Source organism: Scardinius erythrophthalmus (genome assembly GCF_964197995.2).
Source record: "Scardinius erythrophthalmus genome assembly, chromosome: 15".
Taxonomy (NCBI): domain Eukaryota; kingdom Metazoa; phylum Chordata; class Actinopteri; order Cypriniformes; family Leuciscidae; genus Scardinius; species Scardinius erythrophthalmus.
In genome coordinates, this window is record NC_138235.1 from 38,083,072 (window position 1) to 38,105,815 (window position 22,744).

General features: G+C 40.4%; 1 protein-coding gene across 1 annotated transcript; it reads left to right on the plus strand.

Annotated features, from left to right (window-relative positions):
* Positions 1-429: 429 nt before the first annotated feature.
* Positions 430-15,709, plus strand: LOC308703244 (E3 ubiquitin-protein ligase TRIM39-like; the record flags this gene model as incomplete). The annotated part of the gene is made up of 7 exons (XM_081386564.1): positions 430-747; positions 8,441-8,515; positions 8,642-8,854; positions 11,335-11,482; positions 12,909-12,935; positions 13,058-13,838; positions 15,412-15,709. 6 exons carry the CDS (start codon positions 430-432, stop codon positions 13,600-13,602), a joined length of 1,326 nt encoding a protein of 441 aa, XP_081242690.1. The 3' UTR covers positions 13,603-13,838; positions 15,412-15,709.
* Positions 15,710-22,744: the final 7,035 nt, after the last annotated feature.

Here is a 22,744-nt window from a genome sequence, read left to right on the forward strand (position 1 = left end):
TATGCCTGCCTTTAGGCACATAGCCTCGTCTAGGTATAAGGACAACTTTGATGTCGTTGGGCCCAAACTCAAGGGGAAATATCCACTGAAAGAGCCTGCAGGTCACCAATTCACTTGACCGATGTCAGAGCCAGCCAGGAGTAGTGTGGTCTTAGCGAAAAAGGCTGAAGGAGAGAAATTCTGACTGAAATGGCTATTTAGCGTGACTTAAATGCAGTCGGCCACGCCCATTTCGGCAGACTGAAAAGCCATTTGTCTGTGCAAAGAACAGCCGTGAACCAATCAGGCTTCAGTATTCTGAGAAAATTAGTATTCAGTACACATTAGAAACTGATGTAACTGAGTGAACCGTATCGAAAGGAAACTATTAATATAAAAGTTGCTCTATTCAGCAATGTAGATGTTATATTGTCATTTGTTTTGCCAGCCATGGCGTCCTCAAGTGATCATCCAGTGTTCTGTGACGTCTGTGCTGAAAGAAAGCAGAAAGCTGTGAAGACCTGCCTGACGTGTCAAAGCTCTTACTGTGAGACTCATCTGGAGCCTCATCACAGAGTCCCAGGTCTAAAGAAACACAAACTCATCAATCCTGTGGAAAATCTGGAGGATTATATATGCCAGAAACACGAGAGACCTCTGGAGTGGTTCTGCAGAGATGACCAGACGTGTGTTTGTCTGTTCTGCACTGAAGGAGAACACAGGACTCACAACACTGTTCCTATAGAGGAGGAGAGTCGAGAGAAGAAGGTAAAGAGTTAAAAAACTAAACACTTTAACCCTAACCAGCTTTATAACATTATAAGAAAGACACATTGGCTCTTCCTGGTTTTTTAAATAGTGTTATAAAACTGAAAATTTACTGAAACACTGTAAAAGATTATATGACCAATAAGTCATGGCAAGTTATGTTTTTACATAACGTTAACTCATCAAAATATTATAAACAATTTAAACTTTTAGTTATACAAGATTCGACTCGATTTTTTTAAAGTCAGTTTAATATAATTTAAGTTGAAGTGACTTGTACAGCGATTTGAATATACTAAAAAGTCAGCAATTGAAATTTAGAGTAAAGTTTACAGTGTAGTAACAATACAATTATGCACTTTTGGGGGATTTTAGGTAATTTAGTTCATAGATCTTATGTAAATTTCAGTATCATTTGTATGAACAAATACTACATTTTGGTAGCCTGGGAAAACCCAGACTACTTCCGGCGAATTTTAATTCTCTCTTCAGGATAGTCTGGAGAAGAGCCCATTCAAACTCATTACTGTGCCGCCGAAATCGCGGCACCAATCAGAAACGTTTGGGGAGGGATTTACATGATGACGACAGCGCAGCGACGCTGAAGGAGTTCTCACGCAGTGAAAAATACATTGCGGAGCAGAGAGGAGACTGACAACACGCTGGCAGACAGGACAGAGCAGGCTACTTTTCGGTTACGTTTGATATTAAACATATTAAACAAAGTCTCAGCTTTCAAATTTGGTAATTTTTTAAAAGAAATTTAAACAATAAATACCGTTTTGTTGCTCTTTAATGTGCCGTGACAGATCGCTGTAGAGCATCAGTTAAAGCTGTTCTTGTGAACCGATCATCTCTTCCTTCTAGTTAATTTATAGCCTCAAATAAACATGAACAAACATAAGAAGGAATGTTGTTTTAACCACGGAAAGGCGTCAGTACACTCCGTTTTTCAAGTTCAAATCCTGTTAATCTACTCTCTCCTGACTGCTTTGTCGGACAAAATGGCAGATGGCGAAGTATGATTGGTCAGATCACCTGTCAATCAAGCTGAGCTACGTCGGTTGGTGACGCCCCTTTCGAAATGATTTGTCTAGCTTCTCCAGACCCTACACTCAGTTTCAACTGAGAAGGGTCTGGTTTTAACCAGGCTAACATTTTGGGTACTTGCAGTATAAATCTACACTTCTATAAATGTAAACTTTGCTGCCATCTGGTGAAGACTTTTATGTCAGGTCAAAATCATGTTATGACAATAATGGCCAGTAGATGGCTGAAGTGTTTCATTCAGCTATACCTGCTGTGAAAGAATTCTAGATTTCATTCTTAAAGGGGGGGTGAAATGCTCATTTTCACTCAATCTCCTGTTAATCTTGAGTACCTATAGAGTAGTATTGCATCCTTCATATCTCCAAAAAGTCTTTAGTTTTATTATATTTATAAAAGAAAGATAGGCTGTACCGAGTCTTTCATTGATCTCCCAAAAGCTGAGCAGAGCGCTTTGATGAGGTAACGTACTGCTTTCGCTCTCTCTCTGTCTGGTCTACGAGTGCGCGCGCGCCCGCGCTAAGAAGTGCCCTTAGGACCCATATAAGGAAATTCCGCCCCATCTTACGTGACACAGACCCATACTCGAAAAAAACTTTCTGAAACTTGTGACAAACCGGAAGGACAATTTTTGGCACAGAAATACTCCTTCAAACGTACAATTTAATTTTTGAAACTTTGTCAATGTTTAGCATGGGAATCCAACTCTTTAACAGTGTAAAAAACTCAGTATGCATGAAATAGCATTTCACCCCCCCTTTAATAATCATTTCCAACTTAGCAAACTGGCAGCTCTAGTAAAATGAAAACATTTATCTTGAACTCTGTCATGGAAACTAGCATGTATAAACCTTAATTAAACAATTTAATAATCAAGTAAAAAGGAATTTACAACTATGGTATTATGTTATAGCCTCATTGGTTGTAGCCACCAGTGGTTTGGAAAATGTGTTGAAGATTCAGCTGCGGGCGCCATCTTCTGGCGAGACATGGGAATTCATTCAACGTGATAGTCACAGTAGATTATGGGTATTGTCTAGCCGTTGAGCGTACATCAGTTGTACACGCGTTATTGCACCACAAACAAACAGCAGTCAACTTTTACAGTTCCTCCTGAACCAAGACAACAAGCTCCAAGACTTGGGTTGAAGATACAAACGCAGATTTATTGGGACAATCCAGAATCATAATCCATATGACAGACATAGGGTCAAAACCATAGAGCCAACGATCCAAATGAACGATAAAGTCCAAAAATAAAGGCAAACAAGGATATCAAGGACAATGGGCAGAAGAACAGGGGTAGGGGCACTCAAAACAGCAGTGCAACACAAAACAAGACTACGCAAAGAATGGGAATGAAAACACATGGCTTTAGGAAAACTTTAACAAGGGTAATCACACACAGCTGAACGAAATCACAAAATCATGGGAACAGACAGAGGTGGAAGTAACAAATTACAACTACTCACGTTACTGTAATTAAGTCGTTTTTTGGGTCCTTGTACTTTTTTGAGTATAAGTCTGTAATTTTACTTGTACTCAAGTACATAATAAACTAAGTAATCTACTTCGCTACTTGTAAAATCACATTTCGTTACTGAGTACAATTTGAATTGATATTCAAATCTTTGACCGGCATTTCAGTAGCCAATAAAAAAATTCGATCGTAAACGGGCTTCATGAACAGCTGCACTACTTCCTGAACTTGAGCCAGCTCCTTTGTTTCCTGTCTGCCATTATTGGACAAACTGATTAATCCAGGTGTGCCACAAATATCTATATTTTGATACATATCAATACTGAAATATCTGTCAATACTCATTTTGGCCAATACACCGATACGATACCAGCTGCGTGTTCTCATTCTCTCATCTCAACAGCGCGAGATTGCAGGTAGGCCTATTACACATAATTTTATTAATACCTGCAAGTTTCTATGGCATATTTTAATGGCAAATGTCACGAGTGCAATATTATAACGCGAGGGCACATTCATGTAATCGCAGAAAACTGGACGTGAGCTCTCAAATATACGAATGAACTCCAAGTGGTTCTCACTGCAGACTCAAATGACGTCCAGCTCCAATCTCTCCATACTCTTGAATTAAACGTTGTCAAAAGTTATGAAAAATCTAGTCTTTTTTGCAAATTAAATTGAGTTTGAAATCAAGCTTCCTTGTGCTGTGTGTGAGCTATTGCAACAGTTAGCGTTACCCTATTATAAAGACATACACTGAGTGAGTAAATATTTAAGTTAGATTATTGTAATGGTTATTGATCAATGTTTAAATATGTAAACAAAAGCCTAAATTAAAATCTCACCGTATAAAGTGGACATGTCTCTTCAGAAGACTTGAATTAAACTTTTCCATTCAAATAGATTACTGTTACAATGAGTGTTGTGCTTTTCGATGCTTGAAAATAATGATTGCCTTGACAAAATGGATGGACAAAAATGTAGATATTAAAATATTTAGTATGTGGTAATTTTCCCGATGGTATTAAAAATTATAGGCTAGGCCTACTGAATACTGACATATTTCAAGGTGTCATATTGAAGTTTCATGACCACTAATTAATGTCCTTTGACAATAAGGTAAAAATGTGTTAAAAGTAGCTATTTTCTACATAAATCTATGATTTGGTTGAATATTTATTGGTAATGCATTAACTATCGCCAGCTAAAAAGTAACTAGTAACTAGTACTCTGAGTAGTTTTTGAGTAATTTGTACTTTTACTTAAGTACTTTTTTGACACCAGTACTTTTACTTGTAATTGAGTATTATTTCAGCAATGTAACGGTACTTGTACTTGAGTACAAATTTTCAGTACTCTTTCCACCTCTGGGAACAGATAATGGATACCAGAAAACAAGTTAATAATGGAAAAGCCCAGAAGATAGAAGTGCTAGATTAAGAATACTTTAGCTAGCGGATGTGACATATGGGTCATGTAGCAGCATAATTAATCTGAATTGCTCAGACAACTCACCCCCAAAAAAGATCACAAGGTGAATTTTGTCCATGTTGGTTAAGTGAGCCATGTACAGTCCAGTACATGGTCCTTGATGCTGCGCTCTCCTTGTCGGAGATGCATAAATTGCACTGCTGGATTCATTTAGTGGCGTAGTCTTCTGTCACAAACTTTATTGGGACAATCCAGAATCGCAATCCAAATTACAGGCATGGGGTCAAAACCATAGAGCAAACAATCCGAGTGCAAGATAGAGTTTGATAGCTTACAAAGCTAGCTTGCTATTGCTAGCCTATCTGAAATTGCCTATACCTTTAAATTGCCTTTTTTCTTTTTTACTTTTGAGAATAAAAGTTATCTTACGAGAGGTTCTCTCGTATTGCGTAAGTAGCTTACGCTGCGGGAAAGTCTTCTTTCTCGAGATACTGAAGCCAAAAATTATCCTTAATTTTGAATAATCTTGTCAACGCAGTGCGGCAGCCTGCAGACCTAGAGCAGGCTTACTAGCGTGCCCATTGGCTGCCCTGCGGCAACTGCAGCAGCCTACCGCTGAGCCCTTGGCGTGACGTCACGACCAATGAGCGCGCTTGGCGCGCTTAATGCGTCACAGCCCGCAAAAGGGGTGTGGCTTAGCGTATATAAGCGGGGCTCAGAGGCTGCTTCACTGGTTTCTGTCTCTTCAGCGAAGCTCTCTGCATCGCTGGACTCTGAGGAAGCCGCCGTCGAATCAAGCGACCAGCAAGCCGAGGATCTCAGACTGAGGACGAGCCTGTTTTTATACACGCACGCCTGCAAACAAACGATGTCACAGCACATGTTGACATCTTCCCGCTCTCTCTCCCTTTGTTCGAGCCGCACAACTGCGCCGTTCTCAAGGGATATCAGAGCGGACGTCACGAGCACCGGCGAAAGGAGGAAGAGAGAGTGTTTTCGTCCCGCCCAGGCCGGACTACCTCCAATCCTCGCATATTTCTCAGTCCCCTCTGAGTTCAGGCGGCTGGAAATATTAATACTGCAGTAAACGAGCCTGTTTTATTACACGCACGCCTGCAAACAGACGCCGAAACGAAACACGACGCTCGGTCATATGCTCGCACTAACTGAAAGTTTATGTGTGCCCCTGTGGCTCAGTGGTAGAACATTAGGCTTCCACGCGGGAGACCCGTGTTTGAACCCGGCTCTGGCGGCAGATAAATAATTTTTTCTGCTGGCTTCTCCGAGCTCGCGGCCAGCTTTCTTACATACAGAAAGCGAACCCGCATCTCGCACCCTCCCGCTCACAGGATGGTGCTTGAGTATTTATGAGCGTCTAAACATATGAGCCATCAAAGCATTTCGCTCTATCAGTTTCCTATAACGCCGATGGTGTTATAAGTGTAGAAAATGTGCCCACTCCCACGTGCTCACTGCTACACACAAACACGGTCTCCCTGGTAACGCTCACAGAGCGCATTCTCATAAATTCCTCCCATTTCTCCACGGTCACCATGTTCTAGTCCGCACGGACAATACATCGGTAGTGGCCTATGTGAATCGCCAGGGCGGTGTCAGATCAAAGACGCTCTGCACCCTGGCAGAACGCCTCCTCGTGTGGGCTCAGCACTCTCTGCGCTCGCTGAGAGCCGCGCATGTGCCTGGCCACCTGAACGAGGGCCCTGACAGACTGTCCAGGGACAACGTTCCCCCTGGGGAGTGGCCTCTACACCCCCAAACAGTCCAGTCACTGTGGCGCCGTTTCGGCAAAGCGGAAGTCGACCTTTTTGCGTCAAAAGACAACGCTCACTGCCCAGAGTTCTTCTTGAAGGTCATCAAGAGAGTCAGGGAAGCGCGCCACATAGTGCTCCTCATAGCCCCATACTGGCATGGAGCCTCAACGATTACACGTTGATCTGCCAAAAGGGGTCATGAACACGATCATACAATCCAGAGCCCCCTCTACGAGGCGGCTCTACACGTCAAAATGGTCGGTGTTTAACAAATGGTGCACTGCCAAGGGGCTCGATCCACAGACATGTGGGGTATCGCAAGTATTGTGTTTCCTTCGAGAGCTGCTGGACGCGGGCAGGTCCCCCTCCACGCTCAAAGTCTATGTTGCGGCCATTTCAGCGTTCTCTGTCTCAGAGCTGGGCCGCACATTAGGAAGGAACGAGTTCGTCGTCCGCTTCCTTAGGGGAGCCAGGAGGATGAACCCCCCGCGACCCCCCTCGGTTCCTATGTGGGATCTTTCACTGGTCTTGGAGGCCCTGAAAGCGCATCCCTTTGAACCCTTGGAAACTGTGGATATGAAATACCTCACGCTCAAAACCGTTTTTCTGATAGCGCTGTCTTCAGTCAAACGAGTGGGAGACCTTCACGCGTTATCTATTAACGCCGCGTGCCTCGAGTTCGGACCTAATGACTCTAAAGTTATTCTCAGACCGAGGCATGGTTACGTTCCCAAAATATTGGGCACTCCCTTCAAGAGCACAGGTCATTTCTCTCTCAGCCCTGCCAACTACCGGCACCGAGGCCGATAGCAATCTCCTCTGCCCGGTCAGGGCGCTGAGAAACTACATTTCACGCTCCGCCACTTTCAGGCGCTCGGAGCAGCTTTTTGTTTCGTTTGGTGGGCGCACCAAGGGTCTCGCCGCCTCGAAACACAGAGATGGATAGTGGACGCTATTGCTGCTGCTTATGCGTCTAAAGACCTGCAGTGCCCACTGGGCATTCGAGCTCACTCCACCAGAGGCATGGCCTCATCGTGGGCGTGGTCCAGCGGGATTCCCTTTCATGACATTTGTACGGCGGCAGGCTGGGCCTCCCCCTCTACATTTGTTAGGTTTTACAACCTGGAAGTTCCCGCCTTGCAGGCGAAAGTGTTATCAGTCTAAGTCTCGCGTAAGCCAGCCCACTATCTGTGCGCGGGCTACGTTGGTTGATTTAGCTCTACTGGTTGAGCTGCACTGTGCAGGGAATTGTCAGTTCGGACCAGCTGTGCCGCTCCGTGCTCCCTAGTATGTGCTTGTGTACTGCGCTAGCCCTCCGTTGGCTGCCCGGCTCTCTGCTATCACGTTCCCCGGGCTCTCCCTGGGACTCATTCAGTGGATGCTGGGCGCGCACGGCGTTGACAAGGGTGTTCCCGCAGCGTAAGCTACTTACGCAATACGAGAGAACCTCTCGTGAGAGAACGTTTCGGTTACTAAACGTAACCTCTGTTCTCTCTAGAAGAGGGAACGAGTATTGCGTAACCCGCCGTGCTCGCGCCACGAGCTCATTCGCTTCATGCGACAGAAACCAGTGAAGCAGCCTCTGAGCCCCGCTTATATACGCCAAGCGCGCTCATTGGTCGTGACGTCACGCCAAGGGCTCAGCGGTAGGCTGCTGCAGTTGCCGCAGGGCAGCCAATGGGCACGCTAGTAAGCCTGCCCTAGGTCTGCAGGCTGCCGCACTGTGTTGACAAGATTATTAAAAATTAAGGATAATTTTTGGCTTCAGTATCTCGAGAAAGAAGACTTTCCCGCAGCGTAAGCTACTTACGCAATACTCGTTCCCTCTTCTAGAGAGAACAGAGGTTACGTTTAGTAACCGAAACGGTTTATCCTCAAAGACATTTACTAAAAGCCACATAATTTTGAATTAATTTGGTCTTTTAATTCGATTTTGTAGTTATCTGTTTTTATCTGTATGTAGACTGACGTTCATCAGATGATCCAGGACAGGATAAAGAAGATTAAAGAGATCCAGCACTCAGTAGAGCTGAAAAAGGTGAGTGGAGGTTAAAATATTGTAAAATTGATAATGCATTATAATATTTAAATCGGTTTAATAAAGAACCTCATTTAAATGGATAAAACTTAATAGATGAGCCTTCTAATCATCCTCAATTATCAGAGAAACACAGAGAAAGAGAGATCCACCACTGCTGAGATCTTCACTTATCTGATCCGCTCCATTGAGAGATGTCAGTCTGATCAGCTGAAGATGATGGAGGAACAGCAGAAAGCAGCAGAGAAACAGGCTGAAGATCTCATTAAAGACCAGCAGCAGGAAATCACTGAGCTGAAGCAGCTCTCACACACTGACGATCATCTCCATGTCATAAAGGTCTGTCAACATCTCTCATCAGTCATCATGTACAATAATGCAGGACAAACTCTCTGTTCACAAACATGAGGAGCTGCTTGACCATTGTATTTGTACCAGTCTTTTAGAAATTGTACAAAATGAAATGGTTTTTGTAGTAGACTGAGTTCTACAGTTCTAGCCGTTCCAGTTGTTACCGCTTGGGGGAATTACCCGTTACAGTAGAATGTTCTGTCCTGTTGGATAGGCAGGTCATGCTGGTGTAATCCTGTAATCCCATTCCTCTCTCTTGTGTGGTTTTATATACCACGTTACCAGAGTGATAAAGTCCAATTTGAAAAATTAGTTAACTGTGTTAGTGTCACAAACTATGGCTGAAGCGAAACTGACGTTCCGAAGCTTTTCGAGACCCTGAAGCGCAGATGTTTCGAAACACTGATCCAAAGCGTGATTCAAAACAATCATGTCACATGACTACGGCTAAATGAAGCTTCGTAGTGTTTCACTAGTGTTTCAACCATAGACTGTAAAAAAATATGGATGTAGTGTCCGTTACGTCCGTCACCCGCCTCGACACAATATGGCACATTTGCTTCAACTGTTTCATTGTTTCACGAAGCCTCGATTTGCCCACCACTATCACAAAATGGCGGTGTATATAAACAGGAAGAAGGCTAATTAGTTCATACAGTCTCTTTACTTGATAATTCACTAGGTTCACAATGAAGGAGGCAGGAGAAAGTACTCAGGAACTATGTACAGGAACACTATTCACAGATGAGCCCGAACAATGAAACACCAGGGCTGCGTTCGAAACCGCATACTTCCCTACTATTTAGTATGGGAAAAAGAGTAGGCGAGCGAAAAAGTATGTACGAATCCAAAAGAGTAGGCGAGAATTACCTGGGTGACGTACTAATTATCGCGAGATTCGGACTTAAGTGCGGTCGAATATGCCTACTTTCCTACTATATAGTAGGCGAAAACAGTACGTGAAGGAAGCAGTACGTTCGAAACATCAGTATTCAGTATTCACTTTTGCTTGTGGATGAAAATGTTTGGATATAAAAAAAAAAAATTAACAACATATTCAAGAGATGACAATTCGTTTTATTACGATTTCGTAATAAAAATAAATAATATCGTTAAGGATAAAACGGTGGGTCACATTCGTAGGGTTAAATATAAGAACTTAAATCAACCCTAAATGTATTCACAAAATAAATGGGCAGCAGTTTCTTCAAAAAGTTAAAGAAAAAAAATGAGCAAGTTTAATCAAAATCAAGATATTTACAGATAGATGAATTAAACGTGTCGTTCAAATCTTGCGCGTGTGATAATGCGTCGTAGGTCACATGATAACGTCAACATGGCAGATGTCCGGTTCGCATTCATACTCAACGACAAAACGTTGCACAACGTTTCTTAAACAGAAACGGTGATGCGTTGAACACACTGTTCTGATGACGCAAGAGTTGCAACTATGGCAGCTGAGAAGGCCATTCTTTGTGTTCTTTGTGAAGAATTTTCTGAGCCTGATGAAGTCGGTATAAATATGTGTTTAATAATACAAAATATGCCTGATGTTACAGTTACTGCACTTGCCGCCCAGAACAAAAGAGAACATCCCAATCGAGTGAAGGGATTGCTGAAACTGAAATGGAAGCACACATCTTACCTAATTCAGACTAAAACACATCTATTTAGCCTCACAGATACTTTATTTGTAGTTCATACTGTTTTAATACCCTGTATTTTCTTTCTCATTTTTAGGAAAAGCACTTAATTACCATTGTTTATTTCTATACCAAATGTCATACACTTGCAATGAAGCTAAAAATATAAACAACTACATCATTTTGTTGATATCCTATATTTTTACAATAAAACTTACGACAAACATGTCTTCTAATATCCTCAGTTGTTGCGTATACCGAGCTGCATCGAACACATTTGTAAATTACTTTCCTTGAACCCATTGTGCGAGTTCACTTTAATACTGCGTGCTTTATATACATGTTGCTGCTGATTGGACTGCAGTTCTGACACACCCACCAAACAAGAGAAAACGCATCTCAAACCCCGTTGCACACCGGTGCACGCCGTTTCCAGGAAACATGACGTTCAACCCGGAAACCGTAGCAAAACGTTGCGCACCGTTTTGAACTTGAACATGCCCCTGGCTATAAAGTACCTACTCTTTTAGCGCTCATTAAGTAAGTGCTTATTAAGTACCTACTCATTGAGTAGCCTATGTGGTTTCGAACGCAGCCAATCAGAACAGAACTTAAGTACACGTTATAATGAGGGAGATGAGTGCACAGCTGAACATAATGAGTAACCAAGACAACATATGACTTAATCAGGTAGAAGTTGGTGAGACACAAGAAGTCCAAACTAACAGAACTGTGACAGTTAGAAAAGTAGGCTACTGTGTAAAATATACTAACTTTAAATATAAATTAATTACATATTTAACAGTCTTCTCTCTCCTGCTGTAGATGAGCTCATCCCTGGACACTCGTCCACACACCAAGAACTGGACTGAGATCAGGAGTGACTCTGATGTGAATGTGAACTCCCTGCATAGAGCTCTGGCTCAACTGAAGAAAACTCATCAGGAATTAAATGAAAAACTCAATCAAGCTGGTTTGTGAATATTATAGAGTAGATTTTTGTCAGTAATTAAGAAAAAAAAAAAATTCAAGGAATATTACGGATTAAATGGCGGCTGGTCAATAAAAGTCGCTAGGGCGCCGCCCTCCCGGAGCCACACACACAAAACAATAATTATAATTATAAGTTATGTAAATTGATATATATGAATCATCTGTGCAAAATATTCACTTTTCCTATATGTCCCCTCTGCCTGTCCGCATGTCTCAAGTTCAGGAGGCGGGTTTATGTAGCAGTTTAGCCAATTGCTGTGAACATTAAACATAAATGACATAAAATCGACATCCTCAAATCTTGTGGGCGATTTTCTCAATCGCCTCAAATGAGCCACTGCTAAAGTCAGGACTAGTCTGTAGAGGCTGAATAAAGCAAACAAGCATCTCACCAGTAAAGTTTTGATGGATGACGATTGTAATCAAGGTAAAGACGATTATTACAATGGCTTGTATACAGGCACGCGCGAGTCCGTTATTATTCATGAGAAAGCAGTGTATGTGTAATGTAGGCCAGTAGGAGCTTCCCAGGTCTCCGGTTCGCATCCCGCTTGGAGAGGGTCGATGACGACCGGTTACATATGCGGTCTCAGCACTCTGATAGCTTTTTCCACCATCACATTTCAGTATGGTCACGTGTCTGGTGAGTGTTTTATTTATGAGTTTGCGAGGGCCAATGATGTTTATGTACATATGGGCATCAGACTTCACTCCAAGCACAGACACAAACACTCACTCTGACAGAGGAACTGTTCACTGATGATCTCGTTACAGTTTTTTGAAAATCATCCTCAAAGTTAATCCTGAACTTGGTAAAACTTGGTAGAACTTTGTTTAAAATGTTTCAAGCCTTCAGAATATGTTCTAAGTCTTAATATGTTTTCCTCCTGTTAACTTTTTTCTTAAACACAGCCCTACCTAGAAAATGTTCCACCAGCCGCCACTTAATCCAATTTAAGATCAGTTTGTAAAGGATCTCTGTTTCAAGAAAATAATCCTAAACTAACCCTTTCTATGTAAAGTTCTATCCATGTAAACTCATGTTAGAGCAGTATTACTTAAATGACAAAAAAGGATGTGACTGTGTACAAACTGTAAAAATACATTATCTGTCTAAAACAAGTTTCCCACCTCACAAGGAAAATTTAGACCCTTTACAGCTCAAATAACACTTTTTTTATTTTTTATTATTAATAGAAGAGCTTTGATAAAAAAAATACACGCTTCACATTCTCTTAAATCCTCAATGTTTGTCCCCTACACATTCTGCTTTTTTTTTTTTTTTTACAAACTGAGGGACGAGCAACATTTACATGCTATTGATGCTGTCAGTAGAGAGAACTCACTGTTAATTTAAAATTATTGCTATAAATAATTCATCATCACATTGTCATCTGTGTCCACAGGGTTGAAGTGGGCTCAGGCTTATGCAGGTACGGTGTGACTGACACCATTTTCTTCAATACATTATCAATACTTTGGTAATCTGTATTATATGATCTACATCTGAAAAAGTTTGATCTGAAGTTGATTGATAATGTCTGATCTCTCTCAGTGGATGTGACTCTGGATCCTGATACAGCGAATCCATATCTCATCCTGTCTGATGATGGAAAACAAGTCAGTCGTGGACACGTTAAGCAGGACGTCCCAGAAAACCCAAAGAGATTTAGTCAGGGTCTTCGTGTTCTGGCAAAGCAGGGATTCAGTTCAGGGAGATTTTACTATGAGGTGCAGGTGAAGGGAAAGACTGAGTGTTTTTTTGGAGTGGCCAGAGAATCCATTAAGAGGAACATGACGTTCACACAGAGTCCTGATTATGGACTCTGGATTCTGAATCTGAAGAATGAGAATGAATATGAAGCTGGTGAAAGTCCACCTGTCTCTTTATCTCTGAGAGTGAAACCTGAGAAGGTTGGTGTGTTTGTGGATTATGAGGAGGGTCTGGTCTCTTTTTATGACGTGGAGTCCAGATCTCATATCTACTCTTTCACTGGTCAGACTTTCACTGAGAAACTCTATCCAGTGTTTAACCCAGGCCGTAATGGTAATGGTAAAGGTAAAAACTCAAACCCCCTGATCATCACACCTGTCAGTTAAAATAAAAAATTGAGAAGATTGCGTTTTTTTTTTTTTTTTTTTTTAAATAGCAAAAACCACAATCAAGAAGTTTTTACTTTCTTTTAATATGTGATGCACAATATGTGTACACGTGCTAAAAAAGAATATTCAGGCCCTCAAAAATCAGTCACTGACAAAACATCAACTATAATGAAATATTATATTTGTGAGTTATGTTGTGTGAAAAAATTATTTGAATGGGCAATTTATCTACAGTGGGGCAAAAAAGTATTTTGTAAGCCACCAATTTTGCAAGTTCTCCCACTTAAAAAGATGAGAGAAGCCTGTAATTTTCATCATAGGTACACTTCAACTATGAGACACAAAATGGGGGGAAAGAATCCAGGAAATCACATTGTATGATTTTTAATGAATTAATTGGTAAATTCCTCTGTAAAATAAGTATCTGGTCACCTACAAACAAGCAAGATTTCTGGCTCTTACAGACCCGTAACTACTTCTTTAAGAGGTTCCTCTGTCCTCCACTCATTACATGTATTAATGGCACCTGTTTGAACTCGTTATCAGTATAAAAGACACCTGTCCACAACCTCAAACAGTCACACTCCAAACTCAACTATGGCCAAGACCAAAGAGCTGTCAAAGGACACCAGAAACAAAATTGTAGACCTGCACCAGGCTGGGAAGACTAAATCTGCAATAGGTAAGCAGCTTGGTGTGAAGAAATCAACTGTGGGAGCAATTATTAGAAAATGGAAGACATAAAAGACCACTGATAATCTCCCTCGATCTGGGGCTCCACGCAAGATCTCACCCCGTGGGGTCAAAATGATCACAAGAACAGTGAGCAAAAATCCCAGAACCACACGGGGGGACCTAGTGAATGACCTGCAGAGAGCTGGGACCAAAGTAACAAAGGCTACCATCAGTAACACACTACGCCGCCAGGGACTCAAATCCTGCAGTGCCAGACGTGTCCCCCTGCTTAAGCCAGTACATGTCCAGGCCCGTCTGAAGTTTGCTAGAGAGCATTTGGATGATCCAGAAGAGGATTGGGAGAATGTCATATGGTCAGATGAAACCAAAATAGAACTTTTTGGTAAAAACTCAACTCGTCGTGTTTGGAGGAGAAAGAACACCATACCTACTGTGAAGCATGGGGGTGGAAACATCATGCTTTGGGGCTGTTTTTCTGTAAAGGGACCAGGACGACTGATCCGTGTAAAGGAAAGAATGAATGGGGCCATGTATCGTGAGATTTTGAGTCAAAACCTCCTTCCATCAACAAGGGCATTGCAGATGAAACGTGGCTGGGTCTTTCAGCATGACAATGATCCCAAACACACCGCCCGGGCAACGAAGGAGTGGCTTCGTAAGAAGCATTTCAAGGTCCTGGAGTGGCCTAGCCAGTCTCCAGATCTCAACCCCATAGAAAATCTGTTGCCCAGCGACAGCCCCAAAACATCACTGCTCTAGAGGAGATCTGCATGGAGGAATGGGCCAAAATACCAGCAACAGTGTGTGAAAACCTTGTGAAGACTTACAGAAAACGTTTGACCTCTGTCATTGCCAACAAAGGGTATACAACAAAGTATTGAGATGAACTTTTGTTATTGACCAAATACTTATTTTCCACCATAATTTGCAAATAAATTCTTTAAAAATCAAACAGTGATTTTCTGGATTTTTTTTTTTTCTCATTTTGCCTCTCATAGTTGAGGTATACCTGTGATGAAAATTACAGGCCTCTCTCGTCTTTTTAAGTGGGAGAACTTGCACAATTGGTGGCTGACTAAATACTTTTTTGCCCCACTGTATGTTTCTGAGTCTATATTTTCTAATCGACACAATTACAGGTATTTGTTTGCTTTTAACTTTTATTAATACTTTGCTTTTGCTTTTCAAATCTACTTTGACATTTTACATATTATGATTTAATATTATGTTGTGAAATTCTACATAATATACAAAATTTCCGAACATGGTACATGTTATTTTGTAAAGAAATCTCTGAAGCCATTTTCTCTCTCGTCTACAGCTGTGAACACTGGTTTGCTTGTGAAATATTGTGATTTTTGGTTTATATTGTAATAACTGCAGCATCTGAATAAAGACAAGTGTTCAAAACTGATATTGTGTATTAACTAAACAGCTTTCTAATTATGCAAATACACATGGATCTTTATGTTGACTTACAGCTGTTGTGAATGAAAATACTGAATCAATGTAGTACATATTCTTCAAGAGAAGCGAGAGCATTAGAAGGCTTCACAATGCCAGTGTTTTTGACTTTGGTTTGAGCACAATATCAGTGAATCCGTGCACCTGAGTGAGCAGACGGCAGTCCATCGATGCCAGGAGCTTCTGAGAGCCGGAGACGGTGGGAACAAACTTCTCCATCAGTGTAACCGTCGCAAGCTTCTCCACATCACTGACAGACACTAAGACAATATCAACTCTCTGGAAGCTTTTCACTCTTTAAATATATTTAATGAAGTACAATTATGTTTTTAAGCAAATCTAAAATGCATGAACACGTCACAGCTGAAATTAAACTGCAGTTAAACACTGAAAGTCTTACCCACACGTGATCTTTCTGACACTGCATTCCCAATCCCTCTACAGTATATGGAACAAAACTTTATTCAACACTTGTGACGGCGGGTTCTGGAACGTGATCTTGATAGAGAGAACAAATTAAGTTTCTCACTTAAACATCATATGACCTCATATAGTGCACAGATATTATGACACTTTATAGATGGAACCAAAATGCAATAACATGTAAACATGTTTTGTGCTCGTTATACATCACAAATAACGATTAGTGTCTCATTGGCTTACAGTGATAATGAGGTCTGGTGTGTGCAGTCTTAAGTTGAACTGTGTGGCCAGAATCTGTTTGGTCTGATTGACCCGTCCGGTGACCGTGAGCATCAGAGCGCCCTGATCCACCAGATGATTCATGTACTCCTTATACAGCAGAGTCCAGGGAATAGTCTTAGCTGAAGGGAGACAAGGGAACATGGCATTAATGACAACAATAAAACAACTGTGTGTCATTTTACAATGTAGTTTTGTGTGTGTTTGAGTGAGTGTTTGTTTTCTACTCTACTTTTTTAGAGTGTAACCTCTTCTTTGCTGTCCATTTTTAACTGCATTGCTGATTTTATTTGGCAAAAATTTGCAAAAAAAAACTTGCTATGTGTTAGGGGGGGGGGGGGGGTTGTGTATATTTTGCACTCTTGATATTTTAGAGTGTCACCCCTTCATTGCTGTTATTTGTAGATTGTACACACACAAAATTCTCTGTATTCATAAAACATTGACCCGAACCCTACCCGAAACTCGTGAGTTTTTCGGGACCCTCTACCCCAGCCCATCTCGCTGGCTCATTCGGACCATCAGACTCTGCTACACGATTCAGTTCGCCCGGCATCTCCACAAGTTCAGGGGCATCCAGTTCACCTCATGCTGGCCAGTGATGCTCCTGTCTTACGGGCGGAGATTGCAGTCCAACTGGCGAAGGATGGGATCGAGCCGGTCCCTCCAGCCGATATGAAGTCAGGCTTCTACAGCCCTTGCTTCATTGTACCCAAGAAAGGCGGTGGGTTACGGCCAATATTGGACCTACAAGTTTTGAATCGGGCCCTTCACAAACTCCCATTTTCAAATGCATTCGTCACTGAGATTGTTTTGCAGCGATTGACCTGAAGGACGCATACTATCATGTCTCTATTCTCCCTCGACACAGACCGTTCTTTGGCTTTGTGTTCGAGGGTCGGCATTTCAGTTCAAAGTCCTTCCCTTCGGGCTGTCCCTGAAATCTTGCATCTTCACAAAGGTAATTTTCCTATGAGAGAACACGGCGTTCGAATCCTCAACTACCTCGACGAACGGCTCATTCTGGTCCAGTCGCGAGAGCAGTTGTGTGAACACAGGGAACATGGTGCTCAGTCACCTCGGCCAGTTTGGGCTTCCGGTCAACTGGGAAAAGTGCGAACTCTCCCCCCGTGCAGAGGATCTCTTTTCTTGGCATGGTTATGGACTCGGTCACAGCACGCCTCACAGAGGAACATGCTCAGTTGGCGTTAAACTGCTTGAATTCACTCAATAGCAGGACAGTGGACCCACTGAAAGTTTTTCAGAGGCTCCTGGGGCATATGGCATCCACAGCCACAGTGACGCTGCTTGGGTTGCTTCATATGAGACCGCTTCTGCACTGGCTTCACGGGCGAGTCCCGAGATGGGTGTGAAAATCACCCCGGCCTGTCACCAAACCTTCAGCCCGTGGTCGGACCTTGCGTTTCGGTTCAATCCAAGTGTCCAGGCATGCTGTTGTTTTCACGGGTGCCACCACCACTGGCTGGGGTGCCATGTACAGCTTTGGTTATTTGGACGGGACCCCAACTGGATTGGCACATCAAGTGCCTTGAGTTGATAGCAGTACGTCTTGCGCTGGACTGCTTCAAACAGCCGCTACTAGACAAGCACGTACTGGTCCGTACGGACAGCGACTCTAATAGTGCCCTATTTAAGGGGATAGGGGTCGATTTCAGACAACAAAACAGCAAACAAACCGCAGCCGCCTTTTACAGTTTTACAGTCACTAGATGAAAAACTCTGTCAAACTGGTATGTGAATATCGAATACAGTAGATTTTTTTTGCCATTAACTAAGAAAATGGGTTAAATCCAATTTAAGCTCCGTTTGTAAAGGACCGCACTGTTTAAAAAATGTAATAACACAACTAACCCTGTAAAGTTCTATCCATGTAAACTCGTTTTAAAGTTATAAAATGTTGTCATTTTATATCAATACACATTAAATAAACATAACAATAAATTATACACAATATACATATATTAAATAGTTTTCAATCACTTGCCCTAATAATAAATATAATATGACTGCATTCAGAATTATGACTGCAATGACTTATAAAAACTGATAATGAAAATAGTTGATGGAAAATGAGTTTTATTATTGATTAGTCAGGTCTGTATGCTGTGAAGGAAGAGCATTTGTCGGTAATGCCACTTTACAGTAACAAAATAAATACTGTAAAGAAAACTGTTGAACAAAGAAAATTGTTTGATTTTGGATATACTGTAATGTTAAGCATTGTAAGTAAAGCAAGTGACTTTAAAAGCAACTCTTGAGTGATTTGAAACCATCTTTCATGTAACATGTACTGACAAAGCGGACGAATGTCATAAAAAGATAAAAACCACATCAAAGAAACTTTAATTATCTGATAACTATAAGAATAACTGACATGCATGTAAACTTATGAAAAATTAGACTTTTTACATAATTTAATTTTTTTTGCTTCTTTTCAAATGGCTTTATAAATTTGTATTGTTTTACCTTTGTACAAGAACCAGGAAATCACAGGAGATTTCACTGTGAAACATGTTTAATGTGTTGTTTCTATCAAGCTGCAAATGTGTAAACTGTAACTTGATATTCTAAAAGTTTCTTACACCATTTACACACTCAGCAGGGATGAATGAGGAACTGGTCCATATTTATGATTATAGGCGGAGATATGACATCACTGCAGGTGTGTAAAGACTCAAGTAAAAGTGAAACTAAACAGATGAACTGGAAGCTTCCTCAAACAACATCTCTTTTCAGAAACTCTGAAATTAACAACCAGATCTGATATTCTGATATTCACTCACAGGTAAGTGATGGAAATATAAGAGCTAGTTCAGTAGTTTGGTAGCATTTGGAAGCAGCATCAGATTGTTGGTAAAAGTACTGTTATTTTTTGGCTGTAAATCAAAAGTCACACTTTAGAGACTTTAGAACCAGGAAGTTCTTAGACTGGTGACAGAATGAACGAAAGAAAAATCGGAATTATGTTTTTCCTAGTAAAAGTCACAAGTCCATTAAACAAAAATGAAACCTGGTGTTTACAGATGTTTGTTTAGTGGGTTATTTGTTTGAAAAATTACACTTTCACCCATTTCTGTGTTTTCCTTTATATATATATATATATATATATATATATATATACACACATACATACATACATACATACATGTATATATATATATATATATATATATATATATATATATATATATATATATATATACATATACATACATACATACATACATGTATATATATATATATATATATATATATATATATATATATATATATATACATATATATATATATATATATATATATATATATATATATATATATATATATATACATATATGTATATATAAAAAACCTTTTCAGGATTGTATAAAATGGTGTTGTAAAAACTGGTTACATTTGCTGTACTGTGGCTCCCAGAGACACATGCCCGTAGACAGGGGGGGTTTGGGAAGTTTGAACGACCCCCTTCCATATTGTACCTTTAACGAAGCAGTTTTCATCATACTATGCATAAGATTAATAATGAATGTGTAAATATTGTGAATGAATACCAAGCGCTCGTAGCCTTGAGTAAATTAACTTGTCTAAGAAAATGATTAATAAAAAATAGATTAAATATCAGTTGACCCTATGTTTACTTTCTTCACTGACAGACGAAAATCAAAAAGACTATCAGTCAAAGTTCAGCTTTAGGAGGGAAATAAACAGGGCAAGATCAGGAGACTGAGAGAAAAAGAAAGATTGATCGAGATGAGGAGAGAGAAGGTACTGATAAATAATATAGGCTACTGCCCACTGACATGGTATTCAAGCTATTTTGTAAATAACTTTTTTGGCCTTAAATGTCTTGAAATGCACATATGCACAAACTTTCTAGGGGGTGCATTTCTCCCAACCCCCCCTACATAGCTTGTGTTTGTGTGTGTGTGTGTGTGTGTGTGTGTGTGTGTGTGTGTGTGTGTGTGTGTGTGTTTGCGCGTATAGCAGTATAGGCCAAATAAAGCACCTTTACCCTTTAAAACAAGCTTAGTTGGCGCGGATGACGCCGTCGGTGGCCGTTGGCCCTGGGCTGCGCGGGCGGTCATGGAGTCTTCTGAGGGGGTGTTGGCCACTGGCCCGGTGAAGCAGTCGATTTTGTTCCCTACCGGAATTCCTGTTCCCCACCGGAATTCCTGTTCCCCCTCAACGAGGCGTGTCTAATGACAACATGCGTAGCAGATGCATCAAAGCTCAGCTGGATGTACTGTAAGCGAAAAAGTATTGGTGCAGCATTTAAATGTCTTGCTACACTGCAGCATAATAAGATGAATAAGATGAAAATGTGAATTGAATTAATCTTGCACTTGTTCTTAGTTTTTGTATTATGTCTGAATGTCTGAGTTGAATTTGCCCATACAAATTGCCTTTATATCTTTCCGTGTTGACGTCAAAACTCAATGCCTCATATTATTGTCTTATTATTACTCATAAAGATTGCAAAACGTCAGAGATGACAGATTTATGATATACAACTTTGTAAACAGTATACAAAATGAATTAATAATATGTTCAATGTCACCACAATACACATGAGAAAAAGAGTTCCTCATATTATTGTCACAAGGGAAACACATTTTCAGGTGACACAATTTATGTTCCCTGTATGAAAAAAAATATAATATGAATAAAACCATATATTGCTATTATTACCTTCTTTAAAAAATTTCACATGCAAGATACATGGGTGCAACATAACATTTTAATCATAATTAATTCTGTAATTTTAATTTCCATAATTATATAAATCATACTTATGCATAATTATGTAAATCATAATTAATTAACATAAAAATGCAGAGGGCACTAATTAAATCAATCAATTATTCAAGTTAATAAATGGTGTTATAAATTGGGGAGATGACCACACAACATTGTCTCCTGAATTTCTATTCTTGCGGGCACATTCCAACAATGGATCCAAAATGTATGAAGAAATCATTAGCTATAAAACTCAAGGCTTATACCCATTTGGCATAAAAAATACCATAAATATGTCATTCGCAGACGTTCCTCCAATTTCAAAATTTATGCTAAGTAATCTATTCTAAATTATAATTATTCTAGACAGTGGAGATAACTCAAGATAATTCCTCAGACAGGAGTGAGGTATAGTGATATACCAAGACTTGATACAAACAAAAAGCCCATACTTGTCCATGGACTCGCCTTCTTATAATTTACTTGCCAGCAACTAGAACATCAACAATAACCTATACTGCAATTTCAGTTTAAATTGACCTATTTCTTTCATTGGGCCTTCAGAACCTTATAAACATTGCATTGAAATCGTTAATACGTTTTAAATTTGAAAATAAATAAGCTGGATTGAATTGACAGATGGGGAAAAACTTTCTTCAAAAGAAAAAAAAAATCAAGTTTCGGAAAAATTACAATACTTTTTTTAACCTTTTGGCTTCCCGTACATCCAGTTGTGCTTCTTGCTCGTATTCATTTCTGATGGTATTGCGTAAAGGGAACACGAAGCGTCTACAGCTGAGGGCTGTGTTTAGCTCGACAAACTCCAGCGGCAGTGTGAAGGAGGTCATCTCGTTGCGAGAGCGGAATATTACTTCTTCATTGGTGAGTCCCGAAACATACCGGATCGCTATGTGTAGGTCTAACATTGACTATGCCTTCAATTAGATCTAGGAATCCCGTGTTGAAAAAACATCGCATCACAAAGTTTTTCCAAACGCTTAATCAGGCTGGAACTGTGTGGGACTCTCGATGCAAAGTTAAAGGGTTGTTTGGTGGACATTTAAATATTCGGAGTATGGAAACCAAACGCGAACAACTGGAAAACTTGCTTGTAAATTCTAATATTGATTTTGTTGGACTGATAGAGACTTTGTTAACTCGTTCCTCCCCAGGCCCTTATTGTAATGCCAGGATATGATGTTTTTAGGAAAGACAGAGACCATGGGAAGGGAGGGGGAGTTTTATTATATGTGAAAAGTACTATTAATTGCAAACAAATTGAATGGCTCTAGGGAAACTGATATTGAATGTGTTGGTGTCAACATCTCACTTTCAGCTAAAATGGCATTTAGTTTAATCTGTCTATATCGAAAACCCTCAGCAAAATCTGAGTTCTGTGATCAGTTAAAAAACCTCCTTCACAGTTTGTATTTTAACAAAGAGGTTATATTGATGGGGGACTTAAATGTCAATTGGAGTGATAAGGGTGGAAGAAAAAACTATTAGAAAAAACTAATAG